This window comes from Diadema antillarum, unplaced genomic scaffold (assembly GCF_040938485.1).
Source record: "Diadema antillarum isolate AM-2024a unplaced genomic scaffold, OU_Dant_1.0 seq00000821_RagTag, whole genome shotgun sequence".
In the NCBI taxonomy this organism is placed as follows: Eukaryota; Metazoa; Echinodermata; class Echinoidea; order Diadematoida; family Diadematidae; genus Diadema; species Diadema antillarum.
The window spans coordinates 1,673,620-1,700,976 of NW_027271698.1; the positions used below are offsets into that span (position 1 = coordinate 1,673,620).

General features: G+C 40.1%; 1 protein-coding gene across 1 annotated transcript in view; it reads left to right on the forward strand.

Moving 5' to 3' along the window:
* LOC139739867 (hematopoietically-expressed homeobox protein HHEX homolog) overlaps nucleotides 1-26,555 on the forward strand; it is a 38,039-nt gene extending 11,484 nt beyond the window's left edge. Inside the window, exons 2-4 of the mRNA XM_071650471.1 lie at nucleotides 11,230-11,414; nucleotides 21,786-21,836; nucleotides 25,222-26,555. Coding sequence (XP_071506572.1) covers nucleotides 11,230-11,414; nucleotides 21,786-21,836; nucleotides 25,222-25,440 — 455 coding nt within the window. The 3' untranslated portion in view covers nucleotides 25,441-26,555. The remainder of the gene's footprint in view (nucleotides 1-11,229; nucleotides 11,415-21,785; nucleotides 21,837-25,221) is intronic.
* Nucleotides 26,556-27,357: the final 802 nt, after the last annotated feature.

Below are 27,357 nucleotides of genomic sequence, written 5' to 3' on the forward strand. Positions count from 1 at the left end.
ACAATGGAGTAAGGATTGGTACTCTACTGTCATTAATTTTAAGTAAAACTTTCTTCACTCATAGCGTGGTGAGATGTAATTGCACGCTGTCACGAAATTGAACATGGTTATCAAACATGATGATAGTCGTTATAGGTTTTGTTTTTTTCAAGTTAGTTTGCTGCGATGGTGTAAACGTTTCAGCGTCACCTCATTTCATCCAAAATAATATTCTCGTCAGTACTGACAAGTAATGCAAACATTTTCATGCTGGACAAGCCATAAAATCCGCTTGTATTGATCGCAAATCGAAATATCAAAAAGACCTACTTTGGTATTATATGATTTCCCCAGTCCGAATGCTGGAGGTCGTGGCGCATGGCACACGAGGTCTGCGTATATAACTTGGCATGCGCTCATGCTTATTATTGGCGGATAGATAACACATGGATTGATGAATGGCTGAAGAGTGAAGGGGTGGAAAACGAAAATAGTTAAGGGGCAAGGATGTTCGGACGCAACAAGACCTCACGGCCAGTCCTCGCCTGAGTGCACAAACTCGAAGACACCAACTGGCAGTTGACTGGTGAGCGAAGCTTGTTAGGCGCCACAATGCGTTTCGTCATAATCATACTAGTTATTATATCGCCAGTTTAGATGTGTCACTCAGTGCTTTGCTCCAAGATGATTGTCTACCAATGTCTCTGTTGCAGTATACATCAACGATGGGATGAGACAAGTCAAATGTATGCCTCAGTTTATTTTAGAGGCAATATCGAGCGGAAATGGTCCGTCAATTAGCTATTCAGACTTGACACCGACAAGGGGAAGACTCCAACATTTCGAGGGACATGTGGTATGAAACGCCCCCTAAATGTAAACTTGTTTGCCCTTAAACAAACCACATAATGGCAACTGGCAAAAAAAAAAGAAAAAAAAAAAGAAGGAACGCGCAGAATTCGGAGAATGATTGGCATAAGATTGCGGCAATTATACAAATTGGAGAGGTTCTGCTTTTCCGCGCTGTTGTTTTTCATCGTCGGCAGGTCGACACACGAGTGTCGTCAGCGACTCGGCTCTGTGTTGACGACTGAGGTCCGGGCGAAGACGTGTCCCCAACGAGATCGGAAGTCTGACGGGGAAAAGCCGTCAATCAGTCGTGTCGCAGGGGCTTGAATGGTGCGAGAAGCGACTCTTCCCTCCATTGTGTGGACGCCGTTCGCGCTCACGACTTTTATGTGTTTGCTCCTCCTTCTTTTATCATAGCCATTGCTTGGTTGGCAATCTCAATATTTTCGCGGCGGGGAGTCGGCAGGTCTCATGCATTGTGTCACTGAGACCGCGCGGTGTCTCGCAAACTCGTCTCCACAAACACGCCCATTGTTCATCCCCCCAATCCAAACTCGCCTGCCTAATCAGGCGTGCTAAATGATTCATTTAAATAATTATATCAAAACTAGTTGTTTGACTAAGTGTATGTATGTGTGTGCATATGTGTGTGTACGTGTGTGTGTGTGTTGTCGCAGTATGGTCATATTTCTTATCTCTTCGTGCTTCTTGCGGTGAAAAAGAATTGAAGATCAAGCCATCAGCAATCCCATGAACACAACAGCTACCAATATTACTCATTGATAAGGTTTTTGACTATAACTACGTGTGCACTTCAATCATCATGCACTAGTACAAATCGAGTGGAAGCTCAAAATCTATGGCAGATTACGATATAAAAAAGTGTTTATGTCGCTCAAAAAAAAAAACAAGAACAACGATCATTTTTTGGAGCACACGGCGCGAATTGAAAGAGATAATGGTGGAAGCAGCGAATAAAGAGAAGGACCAGTAATAGTGTCGGTGCGCTTTTGAAAACCGTATCCTCATTGTCCGTGAATAATATTGGAACTTTTTTTTTTCCAGTGGGGGAAAAAGAGGACGTCGTTTCGCTTTGGATAATTTCCGCTGTTGGGCTTATCAGACGAGTCCAATAGACACGATTATCCTCTACAATAACAGCTAAAATCGACGGCTAAATGGTATTTGCAAATGTTCAGGAGATACTTGTTTTGGGGTATCATTTCCTTGTGTACGAGCGCTTTACTGCCCGCTTCCGTAAGCGCGCCGTTATCTGGTCCTAGCACGCGGGTCGCGGCACGCTTTGGGGACTGGAAGGCAGAAACAGACCAAGGCAAAAGAGGCCAGGAGACAAAAAAGAAAAAAAAAGTGGAGGAGAGTTTCTCTCTCCCCACCCCCTTTTCTCTCTCCTTTTTACTTCCTGTTGAGTTAGGGAATCATAGACCGGAAGTTGCTTCATGGTTTCTTTGTTGTTTGACTCGGATGCTCAGCGCTCCCTCGAAACGAACAGAATGTACCCGTGTCGTCCCATGAGCCTACTTGCATCGTACCCAGTTTTGCTTTAGTTTTTTTTTCCCTCATAGGAGAGAGGGAGAGAGATGGAATATCACGTAATTACCATAATGCTAATGGAATCTCACAATCTTTTTCACTGATTACGAGGCAATAAACTAATATGTTTCCCAGCCTCATGAAAATAAACTAGTGTTTTTAGATACTTTAGAAGCAAGAGGAAATTAAAATTGCAGACACAATAAAAATTCAAAACGTCGTTAGAGACACGACTTTTCTATAGATATATTGAAGGTCCTTTTATAATGCTCCCACGTTGCGTTTTTAGTTTTTTATTTTTTTTCGCTCTTTTTTTATATACCTATCGTGCGCATTATTATATACCTTGCCAAAATTTATTTTGTTCCATGCATTTATTATGGAAGAGTTAAAACTTTATGATGGTAATCTTGAGAACGATGATAATGGTAATGATAGTAATAGTAATGATAATGATAATACTTCTTCTACTACTGCTACATTAACGACTAATGATGATAATGATGATGATGATAATAATAATAATAATAATAATAATAATAATAATAATAATGTAGTAAACAAGAAGAAGGAGAGGGAGAAGACTATTAAAAGCAAGATTATATTAATCATTTTTATGGTTATTATAACATTTATTCCATTCTCATGTCGAACGACGACGGTGGTTTTATTGGAGAGCAAAAAATATTCCTCAATTTTACCATCTTTTAAAAAGGGATGATCGTTGATCACAATAAAACTTCAGTGTAAAGGATATATTAGGTCTCTCCATTATAAACGAGAATATGTATCCCGTAAAGAACATCACCGATCAGTCACAAAATCCATTTACCTAATCAATTCCAAGCCCTAATTGTGACAAGCAATGTTTCACTGAGATTACGATGCCAAGTTCTGGAGAGAGAGAGAGAGAGAGGGGGGGGGGGGGGGGGCAAGGAAGAAGATATTGATGGAAACTAAGAAGTGATTGGCGCGTACAATTGCAGGCACGATAAAAGCATTTAGGACTTTTTAAACGCTTTTCTGGTAACATGTATGACTCCAATCTACCAAGACGTTATGCTCAACAGACGAATTTTAACTGAAAATAACATAGAAAGAAACTCTGTAAATTTGATTTATAGTACAGCTCAATTTTTTTCCTTGTTTCGTTTTTGAATACATTGCACTCAGTATTGTTTGCAACTGTTTGTCCAAACCAATTACCACGTATAAAGCATGTCTGTCATTCTCTTCCAACTGCTCGCCAAACGCACCTAATAGTGTCATCTATCAATCAAATCAGGCCTGTAGATTTTTTTTTCTTTTTCTTTTTAAGTTGGCGTTCGGAGCAATATTTGCCAACTTTCGGATCGATTTCTCCAAAAAGAGATAAAAAGACCCTCGAAAATATCGAGCTAATTATAGGTTAATTAAAATTTGTTTTACCCGAAGATCATGTTAGACAATGGAGTTACGGAGAGTGCTTAATACAGCCGTGTTTCCGGTTCTGTTACATCTTAATGACACAATAATCATGAGCGGACGCGACAGTTTATAGTTAAAGACCCATAATGATAATTTTCCCCATTAATGATCTCTATTTGTTTGCGACAGTTTCTACTTCGCAACAGTCATTTAATTTGTGTGCCCAAGTCTGAGTGTGTTTGTGTGTGAATGTGTACCCGTCATCATCATAACACTCCTTGATGGTCGTCCCGCATGTTGGAAGAAAGAGAGAGGGGAACAAAAATCGATAGTTGATTGTTGTATACGCAAACACTAAGTAGGGAAAATGGGCGAGCTAGCAAAAGCCATCTCTTGCGCTGCGCTCCTAAAACTTCTGTGATATGGACAGTGGGCAAGTGGCAGTCGTTTGTCAATCTCGTTAGGATGGCCTTTGTCTTCATGTCTGCCTTAACAGAAAACAAAACAACAAATAGACACCGTTTGGTTCTTCATCGAAGATGGACAGTGGCTACAGAACTTTCGGTAGCGTGGTAAGAGAGGTAGAGAGAGACACACAAGGATTTTATGTCTTGTTATGGGTATATCACAAAGAGATAGCTCTTTGGGATATCACAATTATGTCATGCGCGTATGCGCGACCTTCCCGCGCATCCATATGGGGTGCAGTGCCACGTGCAAAAAAAAAAAACAATCATTTTACGGACACACGGACAAAAGAGAAGGGAGGAATAAGACTATACTAGTATTCGATTGTCAATTTCCATTAAAAAGGTAGTCATAAGATCAATTCAGTCGTGTTGAATCGTAGCTGAAACCACTTTTTAGTATTTCGTAAGAATGTGAGGAAACTTTCCATTATAGTCCGTTTTATAAGTCTGATTGAATTATTTGCCTCCTATAGCATCACATGGAATCACTTAGCTTGAAATGAATGCGTTTATCATTAACATGAATAAAAGTTGGAGATATGAATGGCTACTAGACTTTCTGGCTTTTTTTTTCATGCAATCAATCCATTTTCATCCATTTCGTGTTTTGTGCATTGTAACACATATGCTTGCTCTTAATAACATAACTTGTGACAAGAGAGAGAGACAGAGAGAGAGAGAGAGAGAGAGAGAGAGAGAGACACACACACACACAAACAAAGTTTTACTCATACCCAAAGTCGATATTCTATTGATGGATAGACCTATGGCTTAGGTTTGAATCTCTTTTTTAAAAAAGTTTATGAAAATCGAGAAAAAAAATCCACTCGTGGTGTTAGCACTTTGAGAGAATAGGCAAATAAAGAACACATTCTATTGTCCTGCTGGACATTATTTTACTCAGGGTATCGTTTCAATCTAACCCGGGAGAAAAAGTTAGAAAAAAAGACAAGCCCTGCATTCCATACACGATGTTATCTCCCAATGCGAGTAGAAAGGCAGGTATGACGTCATCCTTTGCATCGATCCCATACAGCAAGCTGAAATTGGCAACACAATGTTGTCTGGGATAGTCTGAAAACAGTTGGAGAGAAAAAGAAAAACGACAACAGCTGTAACAGAAACATCTTGATGTTCACATTCTCCATGGTGTAACCTGGCATTTATTATTGTTCTGAGTCATCTTCAACCAACCAAACGTCACATTGCCTCCATAGTTGATCTTGTGGTTTTTTTTCTCTCTCTCTCTCTCGAAGTGATGGTGATGTCTGGGAAAAGTTTGTCTGGTCACAGTTTTCAGCGATCTCGCTTCCTACACACTGAACCAATCCTGAGAGTTATTATCCAGAATCCGTTATTTCTGTAGTTACGCGAGCGAAGGCGAGAGGATAGGAGGGGTGGGGGGGGGGGGGGGGGGCTGGGCTATGGTGACACTTATGGTGAGGGGGTCAAGGGGGGCACAAGAAGTCTTATCAAATCAGATTATTTAAAGAGATTTCAGATCCCGATGATACAGACTATCTGAGATCAAAAACATATCAAGCTTGATTTGATTTAATTAGATATGATTTGATCTGATTAGATTAGATTAGATTAGATTTGATTTGGTCTATTCACAAAATGCATATACATACATTATACAGCACATATTATGGTGTTTTCTGATCACGCTGCAAAGTTTTCAAAAATGTCCCACTCTTTGACCGTTTGAAATGACTCGCCAGTGTCTTCGGTTAGTCCAGTCGAAGACCCTGACTCTAGACGACAATCTTCGAGACCCATTCTAGCAATAGAGCACTACACTGGCCATTTAGACAATTGCCTTTAGAACCAAAGATAGTAAACATATTAATGGTCATCGATTTTCAGCGCAAGACGTTTACCCTCTGACGGCTCTGATAAATCTACAACTAAAAGAAGATGGACAAAGAAATCGCAGTTTTCGTTTTAAGTGTTGGAATAACGATTTTCTTTCTTGCCTAATCCCCCAAAGTGTATTTTCGACAAGCCACTTGCCCTGGATCGATACTGTACCAAGCACATTATTTCCTGGATTACGTAATTGGCAATTGTTCCACACGTGATGGACGTTTTAGCAGGATTGCTCTTCTGGCTTTCAGGCTTTTTTTTTTAATCATTCACTACATTTTTGCTCTAAAAAAATTGATGCATTATATAAATAGTCATCCATGTTAGCAATTTCAGAAAAGGTGGATCTTTATAAATGTATGCCTCAACAAGACAAGTAAGAGTCAAATCATGTAGGCAAACTGTTACGCTTTGAGAGCACCAATAATTTTTTGTTGTCCGAAGTAACATGATGACCCCCTTCTCTTTAGTCTAGAGTAGATTTTTGTCAATTCTTGCGTTGATGAAGATCAAAGCCCTAAAACGTATTTTCCCGTCAACCAGTCTTTTCAAGTCTTTATGATTTGAAATGTGTCTGTATTGTATTAATTTTGTAATGTATTTTTCTTCTTTCAATGAATATGCGAGTAGGTCTCCTCTCTTTAATACCCTTGTTGATGTCCTACATTACAATCAAAGAATAAATGGGAAAAACACTGTCCTATATGTTGTAGATATTCACAAATGCTCATTTTTGTCGTTCTCAACTGACTGTTTTATGGGGTGGTATTGTTGTGGGGGGGGGGGGAATCTCACTTTCTATTTGACAGGACCGCATCTCTTCCGGCGCGTTCAAAACAGAGTGACTGTATGATTTGTTTAAGGTATTAGCTCCGAGATTTCTGGCAAATGTGCGAAAATTACACCACAAAGGATACAGACCCGAGAGGCTATAGAGCCGAAAACCTCTTTAACACTTATCACCTTCCCAGCAAATCTCGCATGAATAGGGTGCGCTTCTCCACCCATCGGATAACGAGCCGAGAAGGTTGGGTTAAGCGGTTGTACCCCCTTTGCGCGCTCGTGATGTGTGTATGTGTGTCTGTGTGTGCACAGTACTCTATTTGAGACAAACTGCGAAGTCAAAGTAATACAGTGTGAAAAGGATATAATGTTCCCCATGTGGTCACCGTAGGTGGCAACACGCTGACTATTTGGATTTGTCATCGCTCCTCAATGGATGCCAGAATGTATGCATTGCTGTATAAAGTCACGTGCTTCACTCGAAAGGAATTCGACAGTCATTCGCTAGACGCCAAACTGATGTTTCTGTGACCACATATTCACTGTGGTCCTGTTTATAGTAACTGCTTTTGAGTGATAGCGCCTCCAAGCGGCATGTTCTGAAAATGGTTCTATAGTGTATAATAATCTCTGAAGAAAAAAAGAGTTCAAGGTAAAGTAGCAAATATGCAACTGAAATATTGATATATTTTCATATCACAATGAAGATACATTTGTTTCATATCCTTCTAATTGCTAAGAAAAACAAATATTTGAGGATGTTTTGGATGGTCTTAGTCATGTTGTATTCTCCAAGTTTTGAAGATGATTTTGTTTCTTTTCTAAGTCCTTGCTACAATGAACTAGGATCAATATTAATAGACACGATTTTTCTGGTATTTTTTTCTTTTCTTTTGTGTGTGAGTGTGTGTAGTATTCGGAAACACATTTAACTACCTCGTCTGAACTAAGCAAGGTTGCCATTAATTGCGTATTGGACACATAAAGAGTTAGGGAAGCTGTGTTGTTTATCGTTATACTATCAACTAGATTGTTGCTAGGCACTGTCGTAACAGATTCATGTGGCCAAAGGACGTAGTTTTTTTATTGTTATCTTTCTTTCTTTTTTCACGGCCACTGTTTGGACCCATTAAAAGGCAGACGGAGTGAAAAGTTGGCAAAATCGCTGACAATTATCCCCCAAATAAGTAGGCCGTTAATGCGATTCGACGAAAAATAAAAGAAGTCATTTAAAACAAAGCAACAGCAGAACTTTAATGAACAATTTACGCCCGAAGGATAAAAGCCGCGCAATCATGCTCGAATAGCCTCAATCAAAGGCGGTTCTCCTTTTCATGTCTGCTTCGTTATCAAGATAATGAGATAATACGGGTCATCATTGACATGTTTGACGCAGTTAAAAACCCAAACAGTGGCCGGATTGGCAAATATTGCAGCCGCGTCGTTAACGTGCGACTGGGATTCGAAACAACTGGAAACGGTTGCTTGGAAAGGAGCTGTCGAGAAATCGGCAGAGCTTCTGTATTTGCCTTGGTAGGCAACAGTTTGTACGCCACTTCGTCTTCTTCTTTTTTTTAAACGAGAATATACTCCCTGTGTTTGATCACCTGTGTTTAGGAAATATCAATCAATCGTTTGAGATAGGATTGCTTGTAAAGAAATGGGATGGCACTCTTAGAAATGAGAACGTTATTGGCAATAGCTTGGACAAAAATAACTATACCCTCCTTCACCAGGAGGTCAAACAAATCAGTTTTTCCAAGTGAACCAAAGGATTATCATCTTTTTTTTTCAACTTTTTGGAAAGTTTACGATGAATGATGGCAGAGAGTCAATTGGTGATTGAATTCCTTTTTTTTTATATGTATCTGTCAGAACTTTCCCTGGAAGAATAATTTTAAGGTAATTATATTAATGACGAGAAATTACTTCATATAGTACAACAGCCAGCCATGGAATGCTTTGATAAAAATTAATTGTTCGAATAGATAGGGCGATAGTACATGAACCACCGTTCATTTGGGAACAAAGATAGGTAGCATCAATCTCCAGCTAGTTATTTGTGAACGTTTTTTTTTTTTTTTTTTTTTTTTTTGGGGGGGGGGTGTATACTATACATTATCGTACGCAGGTCATGCCTTCACTCACATTTAGAACTGATGGAATACATCTCGATATAGCCATCTTGGACGATTATTAAGTTTGATCAATTACTTTCTTTCCTCTCGAAGTAGTTCGTTAACGGTTCCATGGCATTGGTACCACTGATGCATATCTGACAGCAATTTCTTTGGCATTTCTAACCGAAAAAGTGTGCGAGACAGTTGCATCTCAGATTCCATCTCGACAACCGTTTCCTTTAAGATTTGTTTCTCGGAAACTGTTTTAAATGTCATGCACGCAGAAAGCACATCAGCGAACCCCCACCTCGTATTGTGTTCCACCCACCCACCTCCTTTTAGCCTCAAAGCTGGCCACGTCCGTCGTGTGTCAACCCTATCCCCTAACAGACAATGCACTACATTGGCGTAGAGTTGCTGCGAGGATACACGGCCCACGAGTTCATCTCAACAAGTCATTTAAAGTGATATAGGAAGAAAGTCGTTAATTACTGGCCCTTCCTTCATTAAGGCGCGAAAGAAGTGATCTGAAATTATCCAAGCAAAGGGAGCACGCGCTATTGCCGAATCCACCCCTCCGTGTTGCCCCTGCGGCGGGACTTGAGTAACCTACTACCCAGTTTCCTTTTTGAATTAAAGTGGGACGAATTGATTTGCTTCATATGATTTTCTCCCTTTTATAACCTTGTCAGCAATACTGTTGAGACAAAAGAGAAAATATGCCTTGAGCAGATTTAGTGTGACTATTCCTCTCATTTCTTATAAATTATAACAATGAGGCCGTTCTTTTTTATTGTCGTTTAACTGGAAACACCCGCGCCATGTTAACCCCAGCGCTATTTTACCTGGCGCTTGTCATTGAAATGGCACTTGCATTAGTATCTCCTTGCTTGTACTAAATTTGGGAATCTGATTTAGGGATACAGGGCTGATGACGTCACAATGAACTAATCCGAAGTCTAGACAAACATATTGAGTCGACGTAAAGACGTTCTCCCGACATAAACATTCAAGAAATAAGAATAAATATGTCCATGCGTGTGATATGGAAATTTCTATTCAGTACCAGACGCATTTCAATCTGTTTCCTGCCGGTCACAATTACCTACAGTGCCATCACAACACCGATCTGAATGAAAACAACCGTCACAGTCTGCAACTGTTTACAACTTTACCCTTGGCTATTCACGCGATTTCTACACGTACTACATACAACTTCAATTGACCGGCAAGTAATTTCGTCCTGTGGCAATTCGCCCAGTCAGTCAATCGGCAACAACGCTTTGCACATCGTGACGTTGCCCCTGAAACGACTCAAAACGAGGTTGGACGAATAGGAGCAGACAGAAGAAAGGGAGATAGGTAGGGAGAGGGCCGCAGAGGATCCGCGCGTAAACTGTCACAGATCTGATGGTTTCATTCGGGAAAGCAAGCAATCCTGTTTCAAATCGGTGTATATCCCTCTATAATTCGAGAGTTTAGACACAATTTCCTGCGAGAAGCGGATAAATTTGTATTGCACTTGACAATCGATTCTGTCCGACTTTGTCTGTCTCATTTGCTGCCCCAAAATCCGACACGAGTTTCGCAAATTCGTCACCCTATATTTCGGTGGATGAACCCGACCATCCTGCTACTTGTAATTGAAAACACGCAGCCCGACGTCTTCAAATAATTTAGCCGCTACTCTACGCACGTGCTCCTCATACTTGTTTGATTTGTGAACTTTCATTGTCTCTTCGTTGGCATCCTCGATACATTCGATAAAGGCTTTCAGTGTTGGGGAAAAGGAACAGCATCAGATGTACAGATTACTGAACCGCTGTGGCTTTTCTTTCGTTTCGTAATAATTTCATTTTTTCCCCTCAGAGCAAGGTGCAGCATCCATATGCCCTCTTGTTAGAATATGCTAGACTTTCATTTTATTCGTTTGTTGTCACACTCCCTCTTTTTCAATGTTTGTTTTCACTCATTCTGCGAGTTTTAGGGCCCTTTATTTTGTCTCTTGGAAGGAATTTCAAAGGAAGGTAACAAAGACGTAATATAGACGTAAACTCACATTGCGCTCACGCTCTTTCAGCGTAGTGCATCGTGAGGCCGTGAGGCGTAACGTGTTGCTTTGATTGTATTTCGGCGTACTTATTCGGAATCTCATTTTCCTAATACATTTTGTCTTTCATTCTTACTCTTTCTCGGTCCAGTGTCGGGGAAGCAGTTCCTGTGGAACCCATTCATTCAGAGACCGATGCACAAACGTAAAGGGGGACAAGTCCGCTTCTCCAACGACCAGACGATGGAGCTGGAAAAGAAGTTCGAAAACCAGAAATATCTCTCGCCGCCGGAGAGGAAAAAGCTTGCCAAACTCCTCCAACTCAGTGAACGACAGGTACGTGATAGTGAACGATTGCTTGTGATCCCCAGTAGCACAATGAAATAATTCTTCAAAGTGCTTAAAATGCACTCATTTTGTTCATTTTTAACATCTTACCACACCAGGTACGTGGTAGAGAATTCTTGTTATTTCTGTTATTAGCATGAGGTCGTTCTTAAAAGTGTTTGAAATATAATCGTACAGTCAACCAGAAAGTACATGCTAAGACAATACGGTACTGATTACTTATCACCAAATCTTACACAAAATGTCTTTATATCTTTCATTTGTTCATATTTACCCACTAAATGACTTTGCTAGGGAATTGCTTTTCAAACTTCAAAGAACTTTGCTGATTTCACTCTCACAAGATAAAGTTGTATCGAGTAAAATCAACTTCAAAGTTCTATCAGGTTGAGGAAACTAGCGAGTCAAAATTTGAACCTCAAATCTTAGGGAAAGCTACAGTATCGTATGACAACGTGGTGCTTTTTTCGTCGTCGTCGTCGTCGTCGTTGTTGTTGTTGCTGTTTTTCTACGTCGGGAACATAATTAACCTAAGACTTAATAAATGATAATTCTTTGGTGGTCTTGATCATGTATTTCTCAAAGAGATGACAAAGATCAAATTCAGCGTAGACTTAAAACGATGTTTGCCTGGTAGAGAAGGCAATTAGAAATAGGAATTTTCTCCGTTTTGATCGCAGTATCAAGAGACTTCCTGTCTCAATATTAGTTTCAAGTTTACAACATTTTGATATGGCAACGATAACAAATGGTACTTTGTGCATAGTCGCTTCCCTTTTTTTATACACTCTCGAAAAAAAAAATCGATCTTATTATTTTTTTTAATGATGACGATAATGTGGATTCAGAGAAACAGGAATAATGTTGAGCAAATGAATCAGTAAAACTGCACTCGGACAAAGAAACCCCATTGGTTATAATCTCCCAAGCAAGACAAATATGTCAGTCTGGCACATAAAGTGCCTTTTTAAAAGTCGGTCGATTACCTCTTATCATTGCATGGTGATAAGGCCATGCATTATACAAACACATCTTCCCGGTAGGACGTTAATGTCGCGACTGTCATATTATTACCAGCCATAGCATTAAAAAAAAAAACCAGAGACAGAAATAATTCAGTATTATTTCTATTAAAAAAAAGGAACAAAGATCCCCAGCCATTTGATGCGATCAGATATGGCGTATCTTCAGTCGGATATTCTCAGTCGGAAATTTCCTCCGTTCATTGTTTGAGACTTGACGAGAGAGGCATCAACGTGAGCTATCCGCAGACGTTCGGCACTGCAGATCTTTCTTCTCCACAAACCGATCAAACCTCCCGTAACTTTTTTTTTTCTTTTATAGCAGACGAGCAGCGGAAATGCGTGTAGTGTCCCATGGCGCATTACTGTGCAGAAAAGGGTCCATTTTTTTTTTTTCTAAACAGCGCCAAAGGGCGACGTATGAGATACATAAGTTCCATCACTTAAAGGGAGCGGCGCTCTCTCGCAAACACCCTCAACGTCCGCTACGTTTGATCACTGACCTACAACGAAAAGGTCCATAGATTGATCTGACGGTGACATTATCTTAGATACCAGTAACAGTATCGTACGTCAGACGCTCTAACTTAAAAAACAACAACACACACACACACATTGGAATTAATGTTCTCTGAAGTTCTCTGGTTTTCTTTAAAATTAATGTTAAAGCTTTCTTTGAGTCGCTCTAGTATAGAAATCGTGAAATCTGCAACTTATTATTTCTTACGAGTACGGGCGTGAGCGTTGTGGCATATGATATATTTACATAATCACGCGATAACCAATTTCCAGTGTTCAATAATGGTCTATGTTACACACACACACAAGCGAGCATGTATTAGGTAGCAACATTACTAATGATGACATGATATCAAAGTCGACGATGATTTTGCATACACATTAAAATAATTGAGAAATTTTGGCTTATTTTATGGGCAAATGCAAAGTAGAGTCGATCTCTCATCAAGACCCCGACAATGTCCTCGCAATCATTGGCAATTAACTTTAAATAACCCTGAAATATGAACATTTATACCCTTCTAATTTCACCCCAGCGGTGTCTGATCATATATCATGATCACCTTTGCGGACACTTAAGCCGATGTGGCATAATCACTGTACCTATGATTTAGTATCGAATTTAACCTGGCATCAAAATCGAAGTAGACGTTTTACTTGCAACCGTTACTAAAAGCGAAACATAAAGGGGGAAACATGTGAGCCAGATAGAGCGAAATACAGATAAAAAGAAGGAAAAATTAAGGAAAGAAAGAAAGGAGGCGATGATCTAGGAGAAGAGGAGGGGGAAAAGGAAAATGTTTGGAGAGACAGAGAGACTAAGGATAAATGTCACACATCAAGCAATCAAAGCAAGATGATATCATTGAATCAGTATACACAAGATATATCTTCTGAGTAGATTTGTGGGAACAAGGACAAAATATTAATGAGTAGAATATTAATTTTATCCCAAATATGAAAAGATGAGTAACGGAGCATCTGTGTAGAGCATTCATTTGCAAAATTCCATGACGTACAGGCCTACTGCGATTCGTAACAGCACCTTCCAAATAATCTTACAGGCGTGCATGTTTATGTTTCATACGTGTATTACACACACACGCACACACACACACACGAAAACATACCAGCACGTGAGTATCATACATTTTCGATAGTTTTAGTCTTGTAGATCACTTGGCGTGATGTCAGAACTTTGTTGGGATGAACTCAAAACGAACGTAAACACCCGAACGCGTCATCCAAAATGAGTGTACTCAGAAATGAGGTCATTTGGGGTTTTTCCCCTACAAGGGGTGTCCGTCAACACATTTTGAACGTAATTGCAGGACCTTACCACAGAACCTTAGCATAGGTACTTAAAACATATTCGTAGAACAAATCGTGGTGATGAATGCTGGTTGGATTTATGGCAAATCACAGCTTTACTTGCTGGAATGGATTCCTCAACAAACAGCTATACCCCATTTTGGAGGTTTAGTAATGCCTTATTGATTTGATATAGTATAGTTGCGGTGGGAAAATATACGTAACCACATCAATCTATATTATCTATGATATTGAACTTTCTATTTCTCTCCATCAATGTCAAATTCACATAATATTATATTTGATTGCCATGATGGGAGATGATCAGAGAGAGATCGAGAGAGAGAGGGAGAGAGAGAGAGAGAGATAGAGAGAGACCTCACAAGTTTAGCGTCATGTTTGTTATGGTCATGAAAGGTTTGTGATACCAATATTGACGGTCGTAACACGTCCACAAATTTGATTGATGGGCGGTTGAATTTGCGCGGTCCTGATTATGATTGCACAGACGTGTGTATGTATCTCATCATGGTTTAGCGTTATAAAAAATATATATATTTCCTAACGCGTCAGCTTTAATCAACAATGGACGATCAGCGGCGCGATTAAATTTACCGAGCCAGACAAAATTAGAAACCGTCTTGTCACTTTTCACCAACTTTTACCGACCATCATACCGTTATAAATAGATCGATATTTTCTTCAAGCAGCCCGCGTCTTTGTCTGTGAGAGTTCGAGGATACTCGTAAGAGGTTTGATGGGTCAAAGGTTTATGCCAACGATGTTATCAAAGACAGCGTCAAGGATCATAATCTATGTGGAGGATTTCTTGAGCTGAAACCGTATTCCGTGCTGTGCATGCGAATGTATCTCGTGTTGTCAGGGTATAATACTCCCTGATGGTACCGACACTTCAAAAACAATCACTATGAAATTAGATTGAACTGGAAGGCGGAAGAAGGAGCGAATGATCTTACGCCAGCGGGGTTTGGAGGATCAGAGCAGATCTCTTATCTGCTTTGGGGTGCATCTTGGGCATTCTTTAGCGAAACCAGCCAGCATTACAATACCAGGTCGATAAAACACGTATAGCCAGGTCCCGGGTGTTTGTCGAAGGCACATTTTTTTTTTCTTGTGAAATCACTCCAAAAAAAAAAAGCTTATTCGAAGCTCTACTCAAGTCGTGTCTACGACATTCATGTCATATAGATAAGGAATCATTTCGGTGAAACAATAATTAAAAGATAAATGATTGTACGCGGGGCATTACATAATTCTTTTCATTCTAGTTTAAAACAAGACACACATGTTTCAAATTCACGAGATATTTCTAAAATTCAGTAGGGGAGAAAATATTTCATTGATAAGTAAACACCACCTGTAATTGCATAACAGTTAAGGTTACAATTTGTAAACAGACTTAAGAGACTTACTTTGCTATATTACTTCATTGTTTTCAAAGTGCATAAATACCTATGTTGGAAGTTATCGTTATGCAACTATGGTAGCTGATGTTGGTGTATATGTTGTGGTGTGTGTTGTTATGTTGTGTTAAGTTATATGCTCTTTTGTATTAGGCTATTTGTTTCGTTTTAGGTGATATCAGATCATGGTATGATGTATGATATTTATTATTCATAATGCCAGATTACTTTCTTTTTGTTTTGCTGTTTTTCTTTGTTTGATTTTAATTTTGTGATGATCGTCTCATTACGCTCAGTATTCCATATTGGTGAGACAGCTCTGTAGTTTGCGGTTGTTTTCAAGCAACCGTATATCTTTGATTTCCTCCATTAATGGCTGGAAAATAACGAGGAAGGAAGTTGACTGCACATACCAGCCGTATACCGATACCAGTCAGAGAGTAATCCAACCGTCCAATCACAACCCACAACGAGTGAAATCAAACGGCAGAGCAAGTATCTTTATTGCCCAGATTACCTGGCAACAACATCCGCTCCAAACTCTAAATTACCGCGTTATCGGACCAGCCGTGTTTTTATTTGTAATCCTATCATATTCTTTCTGGTAGGCGTTTTATCATTTTTTCCTCACTCTCTCGCTCTTTTTGGCACATCCTATCGTAATCACGGTCACATCTGGCGACATTTACCCGGAACATGCACCTCAGTAGATAATTGCCTAATGACACTTTTTTCCTATTGAGATGTATCTATTGTATTATATGGCGGTGGCCCGGGGCCACTGAGAATTGGTGTCGGGCCACGAAATTTATCCTTTGATGGCTCGATCGGGCAACTAATATTCGAAATTGATTGTTACTTTTCGGGGGTTTTCCGGGCCACTACATGTCTTTTTTTCGGGCCACAAAAATTTCAGATGTACAGATTTTAGTGTGTTCGGGCCACCAGACAAAAAAAAAAATGATGTCGAGCCCTGATGTAGGCCCTATATACATAATTTGTAAAACGAAAATGTGCAATAACTTTTAACAATATATTGCCCGCGATCCGTCCTTCCTTTACTAATCCGTGGAGAGACTTCGGTCAGTCTTTACGCAGATTTATCATGCTGAAACGTTTTCTCTTCCATCGATACAGAAAGAAGGAATTAATCATACATTTTAAATAGTAACATTATTCTGCTTACGTGACCATTAGTGTTTGCGTTTAATCAACTCACTTGAAAAGATATAATTGTTGGACAACACCAATGTAGAGGTTGTTTGGATTGTTTGAATGACGCAAAGATAGATTACATGAACTATATAGAACTTATTTTCTCTTCGGAGTGTGTGGGAGGGGACTGGGAAGGGACTCCATTATTATTGTGATCTTATTTCTGCAAGATCATCTTCGAAACAAGGAACTAGCTTACACATCTATCCTTTCTTTAAAAAAGTTATTTGAAGAACTGAAATACTGAACATCGCATGATCGTGCAGTCTCGTATGCGGACTTCCACGAAAAGGCGTTCCGAACACATGACATTATGATGCAATGTCGAATGTCAAAGCATTGCCTCCACATGAGCGAGCGTGCACATCATCAATACAAAGGTCCTTGTCTGCGTCGTTTAGATAAATACGCAGTGGTGATCCCAATAATCATGATATCATTGATATGAATGAATAGGTGTCTGCATATAGCTGAATTTTGATCTTGTATGAAATCTACTGGTGATTTGGAGTAGAAAACGACTCCCACAGTGTTACTGCATTCACTGTGTTTGTTAATTACATCAAACTATAATGACTTGAATTCATATCAATGTAGTAATCACATAATATGTGATTTTTACATTGATATGAATTCGATCGATACCTAAAATGGTTTCATTCGATGCTATATAGTTTATCATATCTCCAACGAGTAATTCTGACACCATAAAGTGTGTTGGTGTTTAAAATGATTTCACGCGCCATTTCAATCTTGCATATCAATTACACTACGGAGCTACCCGTTGTAACTCTATAATTACACGATACCGAATGCCAGTTCAAGTGTAGCGAAAGTTGAAAAACAATGTATTCAATGTGTATTGGTATAATGACGGAGTGTTCCTGCGGTATATTCCTACATCTACATTATGATTTTGTTTCCAGAAAGAGCACCCCCCCCCCCAAAAAAAAGGGAAAATGCCATCGGTGTTCAGGAAGAGATTAAACAGTCTAACAACACGCTGCCTTCCTGTCCCGCTGCCTCTGTGATCGATTTTCCCTCCTCTGACTCGGCCGCTACTTCCTGCATTTTGCCAAAAATGGCGGAAACGGTGGGCGTATTATTGTTATTACACCAGTCTGCGGGGTTATTGCATATACGGCCGTCATGGATATCTACTTTACGGTGTAGTGTAATCGCTGTAACATTTTTTATCACAATATTGCTCGCAGTAGAGATAAGTACTCTCGTATCAGGATTTTCCATTCGAACAGCCATTTGTTATTAATGTGAATAACAAGGGTCGAAATGCCTGCCAGCTTTGCATGCTTTGCCACCCGCTGTCAAGCTGGATGTCCGTACGTGTGGTTCAATATCGGCAAACTCTTGCTTTTGTTTGATTGGCTAAGATAAATATTACACACATAAATACATACACAGGTACAGGCACATACAGATATATTATCACTCAATGTCATTATGATATGAATGATATGTACTTTGGTGAGTATGTTTATGTTTATGTGTCTGTGCATATGTGTGATCAGTTTATGGTTCTGGTAGATGTGTAGGCCTACATACTGGATATGGCAAAGATGTCCAGCATGTTGCACATAATCTTGACATACCCTTACTGCGAGTTTGCAAACACATAATACAGATAAAACATATACCACATGACGGAAGTTTGACACGCTTTGTATAGCCTTGGCAGACATCACAATATATATATAATATATATATATATATATATATATATATATATGTATAATACTCTGATTCATGTCAGCAAAAGTCAGAAGATGATTATGCTTTCACTTCAGCTTAGCACTGTGCACTCGCCATATTCATTTTTTCTCATGGTGTGATGTAGACGTCACCGAGTGTGGTCATATTGCAGTGAGATAATGTCAATATGATGTACAACTCATCTCGTTGCTAGGCAACCAGAGTAGAGTCCCATGTTGAAACCACACTGAAGTGAGAGACGGAGTCGGTCCGAGAGTTATAAAACTAATGCTCCGCCAGCATACATTCATGCGGAATATATTATGGCAAGATGTGACGCACGAGAGAAGATGAACACACACAAGGTTGTGGAAATGGGATGGCACGGAGAAAAGGAGGTTGAAGAAACGTCTCTCTTATTATAGAAGCTGGTTTTTAAAAAGGAGACGAGATTGTTTGCAAACTCACCCGTAAGAATTCCAAATCGGCTCTTATGGGCGACATTAGACCTTGTTAAAACAATCATAGCGGCATTATAGGCTACTGGTTCCCAAAGCTTTCAACCTGTCTACAGAGAAAAGAGCTAACAGACGAAAAGTTCCTTTCTTTCCCCCCTCGAAGATGTAGAACTGTCGCTGTTTAGCGTGCGCCGTCAACGGACCAACTTTCCCTGGTTTTTGTACGGTGTGTTGACCGAGCACTCCACGTAAAACCCTTAATCCTCGTAAGCCCGTTGTCTTGAAGAGGGAGCAAATAGGGGTAGGGTGGGAGGGGGTACCCATCGGGAGGATGCTTGGGGTGATCAAACATCATCATGGAGCCAAGCGAGAGGGGATTAGACCCTTACTGGTATAGAGGGGCAAGTACCGGGCCGAAGGGGTGATGAGGAGACAACGAGAGGTACTCGAGTTGTGGTATTTGAAAGTGAACAGGTTGTAAGAGAAGGCTAGAATGTATTGTGGTACAAGGTATTACGCCTTTTATCGATACCATCCCAAACAAAATAAAGCAAAGCAAAACAAAAACGACATGTATATACAGACCAGCAGACGTTCGGATTAAAAAAAAAAAAACGAATCATGTGACGTCTAAACGTTCTACTTCACTTCATCGTCAATGCAGTAAACATGGAACCAGAACACACATTTTCAACTTGTAGGCTATGCTTTATTGTTGTGTATATAATTATGTACTATGCTTGAATATGAATGATTGTGAGTTTGCGATGAAATCATTTGTATTCTGTGTTAATTTTGTATACATATCATTTTCTTCAACATATGTTTTCCCTTAATCTGTATATCAGCTTTTCATAAATGTATTTTCGTCAGGTATGTTGGATGGTCATGTTGTCATAAGCATTTTTTTTTTTTTTGGTGACAACCTCTTGTTATATAAAAGTTATAATTTCATTTTGTTGCGAGAGAAATCAGTCATTTACTTTCCCATAGTAACATGATAAATAAACGATTCAAGATATTTTTTTTTCTCTTAATCCGTATATTAACTTTTCATAAATGTATTTTCGTCATGTATGTTGGATGGTCATCTTGTCATAAGCTATTTTCTTTTTGTGACAGTCCCCTGTTATATAAAAGTTTTAATTTCATTTTGTTGCGAGAGAAAACACAGTTATTTATTTTCCCACAATAACATGAGAAATAAACGATTTGTTCTGTTACATAATTTACTTAGAACGAAAATCAATCATTAACATTTCTATATAATTATGATATTTTCATGTATCTCTTTGAATGTTTCACTGTATACTTCCTTTATTGTGAACTTACCTTATGTATTTCGCTCTTTATGATAAAATTTTTTTCTTTCGACTTTTGTATCATGAGAAAGTTACAGAAACAAATGATCTGGACTGAACTGAACTGAACTGAATAGATACCTTTAAAAAAACCATCATTTCCTTTTTACCTTCTTTTTACACGGCAGATTTTTGTTTATGTATTCTTTGAGGCTAATTTTTACATTCGGAATATTTACATCTTTGCCGTTTCATTTTGTCAGTGAAATATTTGAAAGCTGGTGGTATGTCAATGCACTGCATGTGTTCTTTCCCATGATGTAGAAATAGAAATTTAATGAAGTTGACTAAAATAGCAAGGGTTTTTCTTACTTTGATCTTAAAATGTATTGAAACTATAGGAAGAAGGCGGTCACTAAAGCATCTTATACGTTGAGGCAAGAGGTTTAAAGATCCAGAAACCGAATGCCTCTTGTAAACCTAGCTAATTATTGACGAAGACTTATCAGTGTGTTGATGGGGGAATACAGCTACTTCAGCTGTTCAATGAGTTTCAAGTCAAGTGCTTCCATATTTCAAACATTTGATACATCAGTATACGAGGAAATTCTATCCCTTCAAATCGCCAAGCCTGTTAGTCTCATTCATCTAATTTTAGTCAATTACTATCTCCTTTTCAGCTTTCGATACGAAAAAGAAAATACGAACAACGGCTATGGATGATCACGATATGATGAAGAAACTTTTCAAACATACATGTAGTAGGTACTTCTTCAAGTGGATGGAGGGCACTCCGCATCTAAACCGAAACTCCGGTGATCGTCGAGTTCATACGAGTCACATGCGCGCACGATAAGAATAAGAAGTGTGTATGCAGGCAGCCTAATGGCCTCTCGATTATCAGATGCTCATTATAGCTCGTCCTAGTCAGCCACACTTAAGAGGAACATTGTGTGCAGCTACTCGACATTTTGAGCACAAGTGATAAGAAATCAGGAAGTTTTGACAAAATGGATCGAGAAAGAAAGAATGACACTGCTGTTTTGTGCTTCTGCATATATCGTCCTGTTCTTCGAACGCTTTTGCGAAAATGCGGAAATAGATACCACATGTTTCTTTTTGAGTTACTCGTAGCAGCGATCGAATTACATGAGGATCATTTGATTTAGTGATATGATAGCTTGCCATCGGTGCATAATTTATTTCATTTGTGAAAACAAAGAAGGGCCGTCAGGTCAAAGTACTGTTCTGTTTGAAATGAAATCATTATAATAATGATGAAATCATGTTTGTAGAAAACATCATACCGTTATTAATCATCAATCTTGTTCAGCCCTCTTTGTGAAATATCATGAATAACAACTCCATTTCTTGTGCCTATTTTTGTATTCCCATCCAGGTCAAAACGTGGTTCCAGAACAGGAGAGCCAAGTGGAGGCGATTGAAACAGGTATGCACATCTTTTATATTCCTTACCCTGTTTTAAAGACATCCTCTTAAGAATGGGATAAATTACGACATTTTATTAAGAGTTTGCGAGCAGTGACTCCTTGTGTTTGCCGTTTTGATGGCGGCGCTTTTTTTTTTTCGAGGTCGGTGGCTTAATTTAAAGTGACTGCTTGTGAAAAGCGCAATTTGTCTGATTAAGAAGGAGGTGTCACTTTATAAGCGATATTTTGATTGCCACAGGTGAGAGCGAGATACCACGGGGTGTAAGAAATGCATTAACCCACTCACGATTGCCACCACATAAAGCCATTTGACAGTCAGTGCAAAGAGTTGCAGATGGCAATGGCAGGGTTAAATGGATCTGTTGGCGCGGTACTCATCAGAACGGATATGAAATAACAGATTAATTCTGCTTTCATTAGCGTTCGAGAAGGTGATAAGTAGCCGTTACTCGTAAATGCGGGGAAAGCAGACATTAAGACTCGTAAACATGATGGGCTTCGGAGCGCCCCATCTACCAGCGGGGATTTGCCGCGTTTATGGTGGTAGTGTGAGTGGTGGTAGCATATACCCTTCTCAAGGGCGCGTCAAGTGCTTTTCCATCAACCACTAACATCGGGGAAGATGTGTGTCTCTTTTCCTCTCTCTCCCTGTGTCTCTATTCGGTATTTGTCTTTCTCTTTCACTGTATATCTCTGTGTTTAGACGCCCCTCTTGCCACTTTATACACACCCTGAGACTTTTCCGCCGTGGCCAATCAAGGAGCTCACAACGCTGCCGAAAGCAGACGAGCGAATCGACTTCCACATCAATTTTAGACGAAAATGGGGGAAAGTGACTGCGACGCCTTGAAATGCTTAGTAATAAACTCGCATTCACATGGCACTTTTGCTACTTCAGCATCAGGTAGAGTCTGAAATTAACGAGAAAGGGATGCAGTAATCCGCAGCAAATACCATAAACTTAGAGCACCCCCTCTACCGTGTATCCATCCCATTCCGTCGCTCTCAAAACCCTGAGGATGGTGTCGACAGCTCTCAGATTGGGAGAGTCGCAAAACAGTCATCAACCCATTGAGAGAGAGAGATAGAAACCGAAAACAAAATTAGCTATCGCGTGTCGAATGGCCTGACGATAATGAACAGGAGCGATTTAGAGTTTGAGAAGGAAGATGTACCTTTATTAACCCCTTTTAAAGAAAAAATGAAATAAAAAAGAGAGGGGTCACAATTGCTTTCTTTAAGTCACGACCAATCTCAACTCGCCTTTTCACAAGAGTTTATGCGTCTGAAATGAAATAAAATCGAGTGGATCAATAACAAGAAGTCATGGTTAAAGTGCGCTCCGTGCCCTGCAACGAAAGCAATGCATATCACGTGATAATCGACCCAATCATAAATCAATTTATGGTACACTGTTTACCGTGCAGTTTTGCTTCACGAGAGCTAATTTCTGGATGGTTGACTCTTTCCATTGAGTGTCGAAGTTTGATTTATTTTAATCATGTTAAAATCTCCAAAGCGATGAAAATTGGACCCAAGTGAAAACCTGTCGGAAACTAGGCAACCTGATGGTTTAGCAAACAAGGTGGGAGGGGGAAGATGAGAATCGCATGTCTACGTTTCAACCAGATTTGCTCAAATTTCAGGCGGGGGTAAGATGAAAGCTTCGTCATGACTTAGCACGCGGGTAGAACGGGGGTCCCGGCGATATGATACACGCTTAACCCACCACCTCCCTCGCTTGGGGACCGAAGCTAGAGGTGCGGCACGTCCTGAATGACAGGCGGTAAACCCCACGCATCACTCGCCTTGTCGCCGCTGACCTTTCGCGTGTACGATGAAGACATCACGTCGCGCTCCAAACGACACGGTCCACCAGCAACATGGAGAGGACTGGTAATTTGAAGCTATTAATCACAACTCCCTTTTGCTCCCGCTTTTCCCTCCTCTCCTAATTTGACGTAGAAAGGAGGGGGAATGACAGACGTGGGCTAGAGCAAGGGGAGATGAGGGCTAGATCGGAATTGTCGAAGTGACAATGTTTGTTTCTCAACCCTCGTTCGAGGGGTGCGATTTCCCGCCTTTAGGGGGTAAATGATGAAATTTGGGGCATCGTTTGAGAAGAGTACATGTATTAAACGTACGACTAGTATTGGAAGTCCTCTCGTACGAATTAATCCACTTTCTTACAAGTGATAATGCCTAATACCATTTCAGTTTATGTTGGATATTTCGAATCATGGCGATATAATTCGGTATCTAACTTGATCACTCATTGATCATCCATGAGATATTTGATACTATAAAACCGTTTTGTCAGAAGATGCTTTGCTACGCTTTCAGATATCCGATATCCGATATCCGATATCGGCCTATCAGAATTGAGTATTCGGAGACTTATGTCTGATTTTCAGACTTATGTTTTATCTCAATTTTTCTGTAACAAAGTCCAGGACTGATTTCTGTCAAAGCGATCTAAGTACGGTCAAAAATATGACAAAAGCGAGAAAAGCTGTCCCATAAATCTGGGAGGAGCTGGCTTAACATCAAAGAGCAGGTACGAGGGTGTACCTGTGGAGTACCCGTAGTATATATAGTACAAGCCATGATGATCGTTTCATTTTGGCAGTCAAACTGGACATTCTTTTTAAGCGAGAGAGAATAGGCCATGATGGTTTAAGAGGGCGTTCCCCCATAAAATTTTGAGTGAAAATTATCTGTATACCCTTAACGACGGAGTATGTGTAACCAACATAAAATTATCAGCACTATCCTCATGATCAGCTTGTAGGGAGTTAAACACTTCACCTCTATCGAAGCCAGTCAAAGGTATCACGCTGTCGGGTGAGGTTTTATTTTGAGATGAGAAACTCTGTGGTGGCGCTTGTAGTACTCCTAAGACGCGGGTATTCGATAAATATCTTGAGCTGGAGATGCGGCGTTTTGAACGAGGGAAAATATCCGCATCCGCATTGCACGCACGCCAAACCGGGGCAAGGTTACGTCTGAACTGTTTGACAGAGGTGATTACGGCGATGATTTGGCAAAGATCGTTGGTGAAGATACTCAAGTTGTTTTAGGAGTCTGTAGAAAAAACATTGGTTCTGGGTGTGAGCTTGTGCTGAAAGGGTACAACCGCACGATAAAGGGTGCCATCACTCTGCAGCTACTCCGGACTGTAATGACAGCAGGCAGACGGGAGAGACTGCAGGCGTGTTGTATTTGACTAGGAAAAAAGATGGCTGCCACATCAAACTAGGCTCCAACAGAGGAACGTTGTTATGGCGCCAATTAGAAGCGCCAGTACTTGCTCTTTCTCCAATTTTCGTGGCAGAGACTAATCACCCTTTCTATCTCTTTTTTTTCTTTGTCTCCTTCTTGCAGGAAGTGCCAACGGGCAAGGGAGAAGGTGAGGACAGAGATAGCGAGTCACGTGACGAGATGAAGTCACACCACCAGCCAGGTCACCAGCATCACCAGTTGGGCGACAGTAGGAACGGATCCCTGACCGACCACGAGGACGAGCGACGGGACCCCGGCTACTATCGGATGTCCAACGGCGATTCGCTCGACCATGACAGTGACTTTGACAGGGACGCCTGATGAAGACTGACAGTGCTTGGGCCGAACCCGATGGACATTTTTGCCCTGTCGTACTGTAGTCGTTGTATCGGTCAGGGACCGTTGCGCGCGTGTGTAGGCATCCCGATTCCTTGTAGAGGCTGCCTCCGAGGCGGCTGGAGTGTCCAAAAACAACCTGTAGAGCCCATGCACATAGTGGTTCTCTTGTGGAGGCGGTGGATGTAAATCGTGCGGACACAGCTGTGTTGCCTTCTAAAGGTCGTTGTAGAGCTTACAGCCTTTCCTCACTGCTCAAAGAGGTGTGATCAAAGGCACCTGCAGAAGCAAGAGAAGTGCGTTGAGGATCAGGGTGAACATCCTCCTCTCAGGAATAAAAACTGTTGACCGACCATTAGGGAGACGTGCAACGACAACACAGAGGTCGCCTTCTTTTGCATGACGACATTGTGACCACTACGAGTTTTTCCGTGTAACCATGGTAACATTGAATCTCACCCAAGGAAGAGACAATGGTTGTTACCCTCGTTCTCTTTAGAAGTCCCAAGTCAACGTTTGGACTTATTTGGATCGAAACTGTTATGACATACTATCATTGCGCATATCTCGATAGATTGAAGATTCATACCTTCAGATGTGCATTAATACCCTCGTCTACCTTACGAACGAATATTGTCCTTAACTAGATTTGACCTCAATGACTGCGTTTCTTTTTTTTTATTTACCACGTTGCTAGGTATGTCTAAAACGACTTTACATTTTACCGTACTAGCGCACCATACTACTTAAATCGATAATAAACCCTCAGCATCAGTAATAATTCAGCGTTTCTGTATTTTTTTTCAAATCTTCAACTTCTTATTAATGAAGGGCTAGAACAATATGATCTGTTTCCAATTAAATCATTAGGAAAATATCAAACAGATGAATGCGGGTACAGGAAGAGGTCCAGCTTCAAAAGCCATAAGACATCGTTGATTAATCAGGCTTTACGTATTTGTGTAGTGTGACAGAGTACTAATTCTATCTGCTGTGACTTTCACCCGTAAGCCAAGAAAAGTCTTCATCGCAGCATCGCTTCACGCACGACACCTGCTGCTCATGCAAATCCACGTTACGTGATAATCCTACCATCACTTTCCACGGAAGCACACTCTTCGTGTTGTCATAATAAAGTCAATATAATCTGTGATACGAAATCACACCATTTAATTTCGTAAATGCCTTATAGACAAAGCACCTTGAATTCTACGTGTTGTTGATCATGGCTGTGTGGATTTTTTGTTTTTGTTTATGAAATACGTCACTGTTTGATTAGAAAGCAAGTTTAACTCAATGGATTCAGCTGGGGTGGTATATTACCTTAGTGTGTTTCCATAGGTCAAAAAAAATAGTCAGATGAACTCCTCTAATAGTGGTGTGTTTCAACGATCACTTGGCTTGTGATAATGAGAATTGACGTGTCATTTGGAATACATGAAATACGTTTAGTTTTCCTTGAAATAGATTTTCATTCGGCAGTGACAATCTATCATTGCGAATGGAGATATGCGTGGTAGAATATTATGTGTTCATGATAAGCACTGGCATTAACTGGTGTCTGACCCACGATGTGTCAAAGTTTGAAATGTCGATTTGAGTCAAAGCTCTACCCTACGATTCAAGAATTTTCAATGGAACTTTACGCCAGACACCACTTCGCAACCACATTCTTCGAAGAGTTCCGTCAAGCACTTATTGAGTTTGTTTGTTTGTTGTTGTTTTTTGTCTCGCAGTGATGCATTTTTTTCTGTACAAAGCTACTGTTCTGTAAAAAAATTGTAAAATGACAATTTTCGTCCTCTTTTTTTTTTCTCCTGTTTTTACACTGATCGACGAATTTGCGTAGTGGGTGCAATCAACGACGGAAAAAGAACTTGTGTATAACGCGGATGTTTTATG